The sequence below is a fragment of the Drosophila willistoni genome (assembly GCF_018902025.1).
Source record: "Drosophila willistoni isolate 14030-0811.24 chromosome XR unlocalized genomic scaffold, UCI_dwil_1.1 Seg143, whole genome shotgun sequence".
NCBI lineage: Eukaryota > Metazoa > Arthropoda > Insecta > Diptera > Drosophilidae > Drosophila > Drosophila willistoni.
In genome coordinates this window covers 4,226,626-4,240,093 of record NW_025814056.1, presented here as the reverse complement: position 1 = coordinate 4,240,093, position 13,468 = coordinate 4,226,626, and the positions used below count along the sequence as shown (strand labels likewise).

The 13,468-nt window shown below is 41.4% G+C and overlaps 4 protein-coding genes across 5 annotated transcripts; 1 reads left to right on the top strand and 3 right to left on the bottom strand.

The window, feature by feature from the left end:
* Positions 1-858: 858 nt before the first annotated feature.
* LOC6645230 (iron-sulfur clusters transporter ABCB7, mitochondrial) lies at positions 859-6,360 on the bottom strand. Of its 2 annotated transcripts, none has more exons than XM_002067976.4 (6): positions 6,128-6,360; positions 4,172-4,295; positions 3,080-3,305; positions 2,856-3,010; positions 1,446-2,794; positions 859-1,375 (listed from the first exon to the last, which is right to left on the bottom strand). In XM_002067976.4, the coding sequence occupies exons 1-6, from the start codon at positions 6,245-6,247 to the stop codon at positions 1,118-1,120; spliced, it is 2,232 nt and encodes a 743-aa protein (XP_002068012.1). In that variant the 5' UTR covers positions 6,248-6,360; the 3' UTR covers positions 859-1,117. The 2 variants fall into 2 exon arrangements, with proteins under 2 accessions (XP_002068012.1, XP_023033073.1); XM_023177305.2 differs by having other exon boundaries at positions 3,080-3,206; positions 6,128-6,359.
* Positions 4,340-6,193, bottom strand: LOC26528853 (SET domain-containing protein 4). Its single transcript, XM_015177823.3, has 2 exons — positions 6,128-6,193; positions 4,340-5,876 (listed from the first exon to the last, which is right to left on the bottom strand). The coding sequence occupies exon 2, from the start codon at positions 5,775-5,777 to the stop codon at positions 4,395-4,397; it is 1,383 nt and encodes a 460-aa protein (XP_015033309.1). The 5' UTR covers positions 5,778-5,876; positions 6,128-6,193; the 3' UTR covers positions 4,340-4,394.
* A 671-nt stretch (positions 6,361-7,031) lies between the features above and the next one.
* On the top strand, positions 7,032-9,178 carry LOC6645229 (NADPH-dependent diflavin oxidoreductase 1). Its single transcript, XM_002067975.3, has one exon. The coding sequence runs from the start codon at positions 7,155-7,157 to the stop codon at positions 8,907-8,909; it is 1,755 nt and encodes a 584-aa protein (XP_002068011.1). The 5' UTR covers positions 7,032-7,154; the 3' UTR covers positions 8,910-9,178.
* LOC6645228 (intraflagellar transport protein 122 homolog) lies at positions 8,755-13,374 on the bottom strand. Its single transcript, XM_002067974.3, has 11 exons — positions 13,172-13,374; positions 12,847-13,077; positions 11,302-12,774; positions 10,753-11,235; positions 10,416-10,690; positions 10,194-10,341; positions 9,925-10,125; positions 9,740-9,860; positions 9,523-9,679; positions 9,180-9,457; positions 8,755-9,103 (listed from the first exon to the last, which is right to left on the bottom strand). Exons 1-11 carry the CDS (start codon positions 13,234-13,236, stop codon positions 9,008-9,010), a joined length of 3,528 nt encoding a protein of 1,175 aa, XP_002068010.1. The 5' UTR covers positions 13,237-13,374; the 3' UTR covers positions 8,755-9,007.
* Positions 13,375-13,468: the final 94 nt, after the last annotated feature.

Genomic DNA, 13,468 nt, shown 5'->3' with positions numbered 1-13,468 from the left:
GTTCATAACTTACCAGGACGTTTACCGATTTCGAAAGAACATTCCATTCCTGGTCTTCCAGGATCAGAACAATCGATCTGCATTCAAGGACTTTAAATATCCTTCCAAAAATATTGCTCAAATTTTTCTAAGGGAATTTTCTAAGTTATAAAAAGGCCAAAAAGTCGCAGAAAAACTACAAATGTCCTTTTAACTCGGCCATTTCGAGGACGATTCGGATGTCCTTTTGTCAGGTGGTAGTCCTTGATGATCCGCTTATACTGACATCAACAGGTCTTGGAACGTCCTTAAGGAAGCTGAGATAGTAGGGTTTTTCTGTTTCATGAAAAATGGCCAAAATCTCGAGTCCTTTGAAGGATCAGAGGGAAAGTGGTGTCAAAAACCTTTAATCATCAAGGACCAAAGTTGGTGCAAAGGACATCTTGATAGTCCTGCGGAGAGCTGAGATATCAAGGATTTTATGGTTTTGGTCCAGGTTTTTGGGTACTTGGTTCAATTTGGGACTTGGAAAAATTACCAGTTCAAAAAAGAGAAAAGTGCTCATAGCTCTGTAATATCAACGGCGATTGGATAAGTTGAAAAAAGGACCTTTTTGTGAAATTGCTTGTACAATTTGGATCCTTCAGGATGAGGATTATCGATCTTTATGTCAGCTCCGCTAAACATGATCATTTTCGGATAAAACTTGGCAATTGTCCGTATAGAAGACAATATGGTGTGCCGATTTTGTTAGCCACTGAGCAAGCAAACGTCTTTTTAAAATGTTTGCTTGGCTACAAAACTCTTATAGTAAATCTACTATATTACGCCACAGGTAGGCATATTTTACTGTGAAATACCAATCTATACATATATATATAATTTTGTTGTACATATACATATAACTATATTTACAAAACGACACAATATGACTTTGGGCGCAAAATGTGAACAAAACTCTACAGTAAATTTAGCGCGTTGGATTGGGAATTTGATTTCTCAATTGGGTTATATACATATACATATATATATATATACATACATATATGCAAGTATATATATTTATATGTGTGAATGTTAAATCTAAAACACATGACCATCACAATAGCCTCAACATTACAATTGTTTCAATATTTCATTAAAGCGCCTTGGCTGCTTCCTTTGGGCCATCGACGTCTTCTGTCAAACGACTTGGGTCAAATTGCTGAGTCTGCGTCTCCCACAGGCGTGCATAGAGTCCATTTTGTCGTAACAGTTCAAAATGTGTGCCCCGCTCACCTACACGACCATTTTCCAAAACCAAGATCTCATCAGCATCTTTTACCGTGGACAGGCGGTGGGCAATGCAAATGCTAGTGCGACCCGATGTCGCCCGACTTAGCGCCTGTAGAATATTCTGTAAATTTGGCAACAAAGAAAATGGGTCAAATCAATTGAGAATTATTTTGAGGAAAAATAAAACTTACATGTTCGGTTATGGAGTCCAGACTGCTGGTGGCCTCATCGAAAATAAGAATGGGGGTATTCTTAAGTATGGCCCTAGCAATGGCCACTCGCTGCTTTTCGCCGCCAGAAAGCTTTAGTCCTCGTTCACCAACAGCGGTGTTGTACTGTGCCGGCCAACTCATGATGGAATCATGCAGATCAGCCATACGAGCCGCATTCTCTACATCTTGATGTGTTTTGCTTAAGTTGCCATAATGAATATTGTGCTCGATGGTGTTATGGAACAGTACCGAATCCTGCGGCACCACAGCAATGGTTTTGCGCAGGCTATCTAAATCAACGCTGTTGATATCCTGACCACCAATAAGCACTTGGCCCGAGTTGGGCTCAAAGAAACGATATAGAAGGCGTACCATTGACGATTTGCCAGAGCCCGAGCCTCCCACAATGGCCACGTTCTTACCGGCAGGTATGGTAAAGGACAAATCTCTAAAGATGGGTTTACCCGGCTCATACTCAAAGCTCACATTACGGAATTCAATTGACGAGTTGTTATTGTCCACAAAAAGCGGTTGGGCATTGGCCTTCGTTTGGATGCGACTATCCACATTCATTAGGGTAAACATGGCTTGCATGTCGAGTAAAGCCTGACGGACCTCACGATAGACGCTGCCCAGGAAACCTAGTGGAATCGACAACTGGAAGAGAAGCCCATTTACCATGACCAAATCGCCAACTGTCATGTTACCTTGGGCAATCTCTTTCGCCGCCAAAACCATAATCAAGCTGAGGGCACTGCTGAAGATGGCATTTTGTCCAAAATTAAGCAATGCCAGACTGGAAGATGTCTTTAGGCTAGCTGCCTCGTATTTTTTCAGCACTTCGTTATAGCAACCGGCCTCGTATTTCTCATTGTTGAAGTACTTTACGGTCTCGTAGTTGATAAGTGAGTCTACCGCCTTGTTGCCCGCCTCATTTTCCGCCTGATTCATGTACACACGGAAGCGTGTTCGCCATTGGGTCACGCTCAGCGTATATACAGCATAAATGCCCACACAGCCCATGCTAACGCCGGCGAATGCTAGGCCACATTTTATTCCCAGGATACTGGAAACGAGGGCCAATTCGAATATTGTCGGCACAATATTGAACACCATGGCGGAGAGTACGAAATTAATTCCACGCGAACCCCGATCAATTGTCTTTGACAAGGCGCCGGTCTGTTTATTCAAATGGAACGCCAAATCCAAATTATGCAAATGAAGGAACACATTGCTGGCTATTTTACGTATGGAATGGTGAGCCACTTTAGCGAAAACTGCATTACGTAGCTCATTAAAACCGGCTGCACTAGCTCGAGCAATGCCATCTGCAAAAGGCAATACAAAACATTAGAGCCAATTCAAATTGCAGAATTGTAGTCTACCTACATCCCAAAAGTAGAGCTGTGGCCGTCGAGAGCACTGCATCGGGGGCTGTATCCATATTCAGTGTGGTCATGGTATCCACGGCGCCTTTGAACAAAAATGGCACACAGACAGTCAACAGTTTTGATCCAGCCAGTAGACCCAGGGATATTCCCACCCTAATATGAAACAATTTAATAATGTTTTTAGGTACAGTATACATATATGCATGGGCCAATTGTTATTACCGCTTGCGAACTAGGGGATCCTCTTTGGGCCAAATGTATGCCATCATGGCCCTAAGCATATCCTGTGAGGTCACCTCTGGTGCATCCAATTTACCAAGTGCTGTGCCGCCATCAGTGCCGGTACCTCCTATATGAACGTGACATTGTCGTGATTGTTGTTGTTGTTGTCGTCGATGCTGTTGTTGTTGTCGAAGCGTTGTTGCTACTGCCGGGGCTGATGTTGCACCTGGATTGAATTCACTTAAATGCAGCAAAATCCAAACAGGTGCTCAACACAACAAAACGAACAAGCAAACGAGCATTTTGGGCGACTTTTGTTACAAATTAGATCGATCTCAGTGTAGTTACACAAAAACAATCAATTTGGTTAGTTCAAATTAATTATGCAAACAAGGTTACAAGCAACAAACAAAAAGAAAAAAAAAACAAGAATTTTGATTCAAGAGGAATGGATTCTAAATTATCGTGAAATTTATACTCTTTTTAATACATAGAATCGGTTTTCGAAAAGTCCTTTAGAAAGCTAAAGTATTAAATCATTCCTTAGTACATGGAAATATTTACTAATAATAGCACACATTTCATTTTTCGAACGGGGTATTCTCGGAAGGACTGAATATGGTTCTTTATTCGGAAAAGGACATCCCGATAATCTTAAGGAATTTTAATGATTCTTCTGTTCATTGTAAATTTAGCATTTTATTTGTTTATAAATTTTGGAGTCCCATTAAGTTCAGTCTCTATCTATGGACAAGACATATATCTTTGTCTTAATTTTCTCGGTTCTATCAGATAATGAGATTTTCTACTCAGCATTAAGGATTGTTGGTGACGCTTTATTTTTGTTTTTAAAAACAATCTATCTATACAAAATATAAGAAAAAGAAGGCGCGATCATACTTTCTAACAACATGGAAGAGTTAAACTCGAGTTAATAGAATAGTTTTATATTTAATAATTAAAATCTAATACATAATGTGTTTAAACATGGATTTTAGTTATCATATGTCTACGTAGAATTTCGTTGTATGCCATATTTTGTAACTTTCGTACTTTGTGATAGAATCGTTTTATTCTCCACTAAGTTCTTACCTTTAGCTTTTTTACCGAATACTCCACCCAGGAGTTTGCTTCCTGGTGTAGGTGTAAATGGAGTAATCTTCTTTGATTTGGCATCACCACTATCATCTTCTCCTTTTACAAGCGTAGAGTACAACTGAAAAATTACAATTTACAAATGAAATACAACTATGTACATGATTACATATTAGAAAAACTAAACATATTTCTAATCGAGTTTATCTCTAAGCTAATCTTATTCTATTGGGGGACAGTGTTTCGCCTTAAAGTCGCCAAGGTATCGCACACACTCCAATAAGTATGTGCGAGCCACAGTTCCACTTTCCGTAAGCTGTGGCAATCTTTCCAGCGCTGTCGCAAATTCCTGATATTCCTTCATTTTGTTAGACACCAAATAATCTAATTCCGGCTGAACATTATCAAACTGATTGGCATCGCCAAAGGCAATCTGATTTAGAACATTTGGAAAATAAGAATCTTGGTGAAAGATAATATGCAATACCACCCGAAGATTGTGAGAGCACCCGTCATCAAGATGGACAAACATTTGATCGTCCAAATTGTGTTCGCGTATAAATTTGAAGATATTTCTATGATAGCTCTGTGAACAAAGTGATTTTGAATAGCGTATCAATTGCTCTATATCCAACAATTTAAATTCAAAGTAATCATGGGAATTCCGTTCTAACCAGAATCCATACTCTGTCAGTAATTTAAGATTTGGCAGAGCTCCATAGCTAATAAATATTTGACTATAAGGATCAATGCCTCCTGGTGCTTCGTCAAGAGTTATACAATATTCCTTGCCTTCTAACCTTGCTGATGTCTTTACTGCATCACAGTGATTGAAGAGGTCTAGAAATGGAGCCAAAGCCAAATTCGTGTCTCCCTTTATTAGATCCCGAAAGTGATTGTGCTCGGACTTCAGTTTCATTTGCAGCATAAGCTGGCGGGCATTAACGTGAACACTGCGCGAGTTGACAGCAAAATAGGCAAGACGAAAGTCCTTTAAAGTCCAAATGTCCTGGCAATATGTCTGCTCACAGCAGTCGCAGGACGTAGCTCCCACCAGCGCCTTCAGTGTTTGATAGTCATCGCGTATTTGGCGATTCTGGGCCACAGTTCGTTCCAGTAAGGCTTCTGGCAAACATTGCAATTCTGCCATGGAACAGAAATATGGCGTCGAATAGGTCCGAGGAAGTGTTTTTCCATAGGCACTTAAGTCCGAGCATCCCGATGACGTTGATTCATTTAAGTGTGTGTGATACATTAGATAACAGGCCATAAGGCTCTGAAATGACACGCGCGAATCCTTGTCGAAGAGCTCTTTGTCAAATAATCGCTTAAATTGTTCATCTGTCTGTAGAGTGGCTATGCTAATTAGGCTTTGGACGGGCAGCCGTATCAACTCATCGCCTGCGTGAAATGATCGGCGCTTGGAACAGAGCCCCCGTCCGGTTGAATCATATATACGGGCAGAAAGCTGCGTTTGATTAAGCCATCCCTGCTCATTCAATTTCACGCAGAGTGCGTGGAAAGATTGGTTAATTGCTGATGACGATTCAATGGAGGTCAACGACTGACCACGGCGTTGGCGGTGGCGCTCGGTGCGTCCCATCTTGAACTCGGTCTTGTGTGGGTCCGGGTGGGATTTGGTCAGATCTGTTTGGCCTGCGTGTGTTCTGTTTTGGCTCTATTATTTATGTTTTTATACTTGCTGCAACGAAAGGAAGCAACTTGTTAAAGTCTCAGAGTCTTGTTAAGGGCCAAAACAACACACACGCAAACTGTTGCCTGACCTACTATTCTATTAGATTAACGACGCACATTTCAAAGTTTTGCACGTCATTATTAAATAATCTTTTTGGTCTAGTCAAGATAATTTATTTTTGGTATTTTTTTTTTTTGTGGCCTTGAATCAGGCACGAGCAGAAATTGAATAAACTAAGCGCAAAAAAAAAAACTTACAACTCTTGGTTGCACGTGGTTGTGGCCTCCCTTGCCAATAGTGGGGTATGTGCTGCGGCAGATGTGGGCCAATTGGGCGTTTTTGCTGCACAATTTTGTTAGGTGTAAGAGCCCGGCCATTATTTTAACACCAAAAGAATCGCTTGCGCCGTCTCTACGCTTTGTTTTGTTTTATTTCTAATGCCGTTCGGACTAACATTCGCAGTCACTAGTCGCAACATCTGTGCACAACTGTGACTAGTCACAGATGTTTGAGCGTCGATAACTTTTCCCCGATAATGTCGACTACGATAGGTTTGCTCCGATAATGTCGACTACGATAGGTTTGCTGGTTCAATGGTTCCGGCAACTGGTTCCGGTTCCGGAGCTCGCGCCAACCTTATCAATAATTTTGCAGATAAAAAAGAACTTACACTTTTCGGGCTTTTTCTCAAAAATTGCTCAGTAGATTTTAATAAAACTTTAATGAGACACTCTTGAAATAACCCCCAATTGAACAAGCTACCGTGCATTGCTTGATGTTGGATCTGAGCCGAGATATTCGAGCTAATATACGAATGTAATTTTATTTTTATTTTTTTTTTTTTTTTTAATTTTTTTGTATGGATCGAAATCATAGGTTGCTCCACTGATAAACAATGTTCTTAAAAACTGCTTAGTAGATTTTAATATAACTTTCTGGAGACTTTCTTGGATATGTGGCGCTCATTTTGGCGTATTGTGCATTACACTATTTACGGTGATGCTGAGTGGAGCTATGCTCCACAATGTGGGGAGCTGATTTTTCCAGTGCAAAGTTTTAATACTAGGAACTTTTAAAACCTCCCAAAAACTAGTTAAATCAATAGATTTTGACAAAATAAAAGTTTATTTCATTCAAAAAAATACTAAATGAAAAAAAAAAATTAAAAATTGCAAAAAAGTTAACAGAGGGTTAACAGAGGACCGTCGCTAATTTAACATCGTTGCTACCTTTACGGACGTGTTTGTTCATTCATTCATTTTTGTTTTCGTTTTGTAACTTAAAATGCGCCTATTGATACTCTACGCGAGCCAGACCGGCACCGCTCAAGATGTGGCAGAACAAATCTGGAGGGAGTCTCGACAATGGGGCTTTGCTGGACCAGTGGTCTCCATCGAGGATTACGACATCCAACAACTTGTCGGAGAGCACCTTGTGGTATTTGTTGTAGCCACTACTGGTGATGGCGTTGAGCCGGATACTATGAAACAGGCTTGGCGGTTTCTGTTAAAGCGTAGTTTGCCCAAGACTTCATTAATGCACATGCAATACGCTTGCCTTGGATTGGGTGACTCCAGTTACACCAAATTCAATTTTGCAGCCAAGAAATTGGATAAACGTCTACAAAATCTGGGAGCAGTACCTGTGTGCCCTTTAGGCTTATGTGACGATCAGCACGATTATGGTTATTTGGGGGCCTCTTTGCCCTGGATAGAGGGTTTATGGATATCTTTGAAATCCACTCTGGGCCTTGGTAAAAGAAATCAATCGCTAGCTGTTAACAAGTATTTGTTAGAGAGAGATTCTTCACCGCAAGTGCAGCTGCAAGATCACGAGAATAAACTGTTGTGGAACCAAAAGCATGTGTCTCACAATTTTGTCCTAGAGGAAAATTCTCGAACAACACCCGAAAATCATTTCCAAGATGTGCGCCTGTTGAGACTCGTGAATGAATCCCCGGATCAGATACTTACCTGGCAGCCTGGCGACATAGTGGAACTTCAACCCCACAATAGTATGGAAAATGTAGAAAAGTTCTTCGAAATCCTTAGCGAATATAATCTTGGATTCGGCCCAGCCACTGTGGTACGAGTGACCCAATCTCATTCGGATTTGGTCTTACCACAGGCTTATGCTTCATCCATTTCGTTGAGAAATGCCGCCAAATATGTTTGGGATTTGTGTGCAAGACCTAGACAAAGATTTTTTGAGGTGCTGGCTCAAAACTGCACCGATGAAATGGAGCAAACGAAACTGCTGGAGTTTAGTACAGCTGTAGGTCTAGAAGATCTTATTAGCTATGTGAATCGCCCACGTCGGTGGATATTGGAAGTCTTGCAAGACTTTCCCAATGCTACCGCGCGTCTTACTCTGGAACAGCTATTCGAAATGATGCCCTTAATACAGACACGTAGCTTTTCCATAGCCTCGGACTCATCAACAAGAAGTCTAGATCTACTGGTGGCTGTAGTTCAATATAAGACCATATTACAGTCTCCCCGCCTTGGTCTATGCTCTAATTGGATGAAAAACTTACCTAGTGGTATCATCATTAAGGGAGCCATTAAACCAGCCACAATGACATGGCCCAAAGATTTAACTACACCAATGATTTTGGTTGCTACTGGCACTGGTATAGCTCCATTGCGGTGTCTGTTGCAACAACGTGCTCATGCCAAGATCGCCGAGGGTTGTGAAATTGGCCCACTGGTTGTGTTTTTTGGCTGTCGCAATAAAACGTCCGATTTTCATTTCGAAGATGATTTCAATAAGTGGTTGGAAGTTGGACTCATAGAGAGTCATTTTGCCTTTTCACGAGATGGTGCAGATAAAGTCTATGTGCAGCATTTAATTAAGCAACAGAAAGAACATATAAGCGACCTAATTAAGAAACAAAATGCCTCGGTCTATGTCGTGGGCAGTTCGAACAGCATGCCCAAATCTGTAAAGGAGGCATTTATTGAGTCACTGGATGGGGACTCGGACTATATAGACGAGATGATAAAGAGGCGTCGATATCAAGAGGAAACTTGGTCATAAACTAAAGAAAAAATTGTACAAAGTCTACTATGTGATCCTATTTGTATAAATATATATAAATATATTTAACTAAAAAATGTACTTTAAGGCGTGCTTCATCAAAAGTCTTCCATAAGTTTCTCTGAGGCTGTACGACAAAAGGGACAATGTCCCTTCTGCAGAACCTGCAGTTCAAAATCCTCAGCATAGAATAGCTAAAAAGATCGAATGTAAAAACAAAGATCAGGGTCATTGGAAAAACTAATAAAAGTCGTTGCTTCAAAAACTTACCAGCAAACATTGAGGACAATAGGTGACTTGCAGATCTGGCAATATATTTCGATAATATATATTCCTCACATTCTTGTTCCGACGCTTAAGTATGAGCACATGATTCGGATCAATGGCTCTTAATGCAGTCCGATCCAAACTTAAAGGCAATGCACTAGCCACATCTTCACTGAAAGGATCTGCATCTTCTGGACTTTTAGATGGTGCCAACAATAGACGCTCCGCCTCTAAATCTGTGATATCCACTTCCGGATAAAATTGTACTAAAGGTAAGATCTCTGTTAAAGAAATGCGTTCGTTAAAAATAATGTATAAAATAATCAATTAATCAATCAAGTCTAACCAAATGAAACAAATGAGAAAATATAATCCTGCCGACAGGTGGGACAGCAATTGCTATTCAAGTGTTGGCTATAATTTGAGCATTTATAGCATAAAGGTAATAGTTCTTCCGGATCATTGAACCCAATCTTACAGGCTTTGCTGTTCAAGAAGTTTAACTGCAAATAAAACGAAATCAAATCAAACAATAAACAAAACTAATCATATGCAATTCCTACATCAATCTGTTCCTGCACTCCGGCTGGAGGCTTTAAGGATTGCAATCTCTTATTAATAAGCAGGCACAATTTATTCGCTTGCAGAAACTTGGCCTGTTTGGCCAAAGTGAATAGAATCGAACTAAAACAGAAGTAAAAAGGATTAAAAGTTTTGTTTAGAACTTAGAATTATAAATCATACTTACAACATGCTAACTCCTTTGGGCACACCCTTGTGCTCCACTTCATTGATAATGAACCGACTGACATTAAATAAACTCACTGGGGAGTGTGTAGTGAAGGGTTCTTTCATATAATTATAGATGACACTAAAGGCATAATAGACCTTGGCTATGCGTAAATGATTTTTGTACTCATTCAGGTGATGATCAATGGGTTGCTGATCCCTAAAACAAATAAATGCCATTTGATTTACAAAACCAAACCAAAAAAACACAAAAACAAAAAAACCCACTCTTTATCATGATAGATATCTAAATATTGCTTGGCCATTAGCCAATAAAAGTAACTGGCATCCAAATAACGTTCTTCTGCTATGGCCGAGTTGCTTAACTGTTTCAATAGCCTGTTGGCATCCTTAGTTCGCCCAGCCTTTAGGTAAGCTATAATAGAGTAGGTAATTATAAGTAAGTTTCGTTTGTTTATATAAAATCTATAAAATATAAATTCTCCTCACCCTGATGCGCTTCAATGAACTGATCTGTTTCAGCCAGCCACTGGGCATGCTGATAATGGACTTGCGGCATTAACTCTGGCAAAGATTCGGCCAAACGAAAGGCTTCCGGCCAATCTTGCACTTCCACATGAAGTTGCACCACTTGAGCCTCATTGCCAAGTTTCTTGAAGACCTCCGCTGCCAAGGGCAATGCTTTCAAGTTTTTTAAATTGAATGCCACAGACTCAAGGGCTTCACGTTCACTGAGACTCAGACGTCGGCCAATGTCGTAAAGACTAAACAGAAAAGAAGCTCGAATCAGCATAGGTATAATTTCATTATCTTTGAGTTGACTTACACATCGGCCCATCCCTGTTCGGCCACTATATCAATGGCCTTTTGATGTTCACCCGCCGAGAGTAACAATTCTGCTGCTGCTCTCGGCTCTTTTACGGCATAAGCCCATTCAGCACGCTTGCGTACCAATTCTCTTTTCTCCTGGTCGGAACCATCTTTAAGATACTCTTGGGCCAGATCGAACATTCGCAAATCGGTATACATCTCCAAGGCACGCTGCGATTGACCACATTTGAGATAGAGACGAGCTGCCTCCTTGAATTTCCCCGAGAAGGCACAGTTCTCGGCGAGGAGGACTTCTTTGGACACCGACGAACGTTGCTGCTGTTCACGCAATTCACCAATTAACTTGAGCCACGGTAGATTTCGTACTTTCACATACGCACGCAGTGCAATATTAATGTGTAAAGCTTCTAGCGAGGATTGGGCTAAGCCCTCCCAGTCACTTGAGGTAACACCCAAACAGGCCACCTGATAGGCTTCCCTGTAAAAAACAAATGGGGAAAGTTAATTTTTGCATATTTTAAAATCAAACTGATCTCAAACTTACTCAAAGAGTCCGGCCTCAATGAACTGCCACATGGTTGCTCCAAGAGCCAATGGAGTATTATGCATAATATTTCCGCGTAGGCAAAATGCAGTCGCTCCACATAAGCCCACCACAACGCCATGCATATTCTGTGGTGCACGTGGTGGTAGATTGCCCACACGAACACTTAATCCGCCCGTTGTATGCGTGTAGCATAGCATGCTATCCAAATGGGTGTTCCAGGTCACACTGTTAACCCCAGAATCCTGATAAAGGATGGTGTCATTGACGATATCTCTTACCACCAGACGTCCAGCGTCATCTACTACAGCGATTTTGCTGCGATTCGAATTGATATCCAAACAGCGAACCGCCGAAACAGCTGTTGTGATCAGCAGGGGCAGAGAATTGTTGAGGAATATACGAAAAACTTGACCATTCTTTAGGCCCACCATTAGGCCTTCTCTGCCAGCTGGTCCACCAGTGACTTTAATGTACCTAATGAACGAATCCATAATCCATTCGCGCTGTAGTGAGCCGAAAAAATCCAAACACTGCAAACGCTTCTCCTGGCACAGGACAATGTGACGGCCGCAAACCACCAGCAAACTGCAATCGAATTTCTGTTGAATCTTTTCTCTGACCTTGTAGTGCATGGGCTGATCCTCTCCAGAGCTCAGCTCATAGAGCACAACACGCTCAGGTAATTGAACGGCCAAGCGATTGCGATAGATCGCTATTTTCTGTACTAGATCACGGCATTTAATTCGAACTTTTTGGCCAGAGATCAAATGTTGTATAATGACATCGCACATATTCTCACGAAAGGCATAACGCTCCCGATATAAGGCATGAACTGTGCTGGAGGCAATATTGAAGCAGGCCAAGGTGCCATCTTGACAGCCAATGGTATAGGATTGGCCATTAGGATGCACGGCCACCGACCATATCCAAGATTCGAAATTGTCACCCAATATACCCAGGCGTACTCCCTCTCGGGTGAAAAAGTGAAGGCTACCAGTGCATCCACTGACCACACAAAATTCACCATTGGGGAAGTATTGCAGACACAACGGATCAAAGCCCAGGGCTCTTTCCTTGCCTATCATCTGACCACTGAGTGTATGAAATGACAATGATTGACTCCAATCAACCACTCCTATTGTGTCTACATTACCGCCAGCAGAACCTCCTCCATTGGCACCAGCCGGACAGCACTGAACACTGAAAACAGTGCTCTGTGCTCCTCCTGGACGATCGATGCGTCCCTTTTCCTCGCCGAGTTTGTTTCGGATCGAAATCGAACCATTTGCCAGACCCAGAATCAAATATTGACCATCATTGGTCCAAGAGCAACCATTAACCCTGGACGAGATCTTATACTTCTGCACTGCCTTCTGATCTGCCGACCAAAAAGCAAAATCTGAGCTGGAACAGGAGGCCAAATGATGCGAGACGGGATTAAAGCTCATGCATTGAATAGAATCGCCGTGGCTGCAAAACAGAAAGTATGTGAAATGTAATTTACTCAGCGGGTTTATTTTGAGTTGGCAAGGGATCACTTACGAGTACTTCAAAAGACCTTCCAATTGAGGTGACCATACAATCACCATTTTGTCAGACGCCCCGCTAGCGAAACGTTTGCCATCTCTAGAATAGGCCACACAATTTACAGTATCCTTGTGAGCCTTAAGAGTATTTAGCAGAGATCCATCGGTGGGATCATAGATCAAAAGACGTTCCCCAGCGGCAACTACCAATTGACTGCCATCGGGAGCATAGCAAACGCTATGGACACTTCAATTTGGTAAGGAGTAAGGAGAATGAGAAGGGCAAAAGGGAGTGAGTTAAAAAGAGAGAGCGAGAGGGACAAGAGACTAAGTCACTTTACCTGGTCTCCTCCTCCTTGGCATTGGGAAACTCAATGCGTTCTAGCCATTTCAGCACTCCACGCATTTTCCTTGATCTTCTATTGCAACTGCATTTTAAATAAAATGTCTGTATGTGTTGTTTCTTGGTTGGTTTCTTGCAAGGTGGTTTTCCTCTTTTGTTTTGTTTACAAAGCTTCCATAGCAACCGAAAAACTGCAACGAATTGAGACCCTTGAAACTAGATGCGTGGTGAACCTTTTCGAAGAACTAGTTCGTAGACTAACTCCCCTTTAACGATCGTTTTGTAAAAGAAGTTA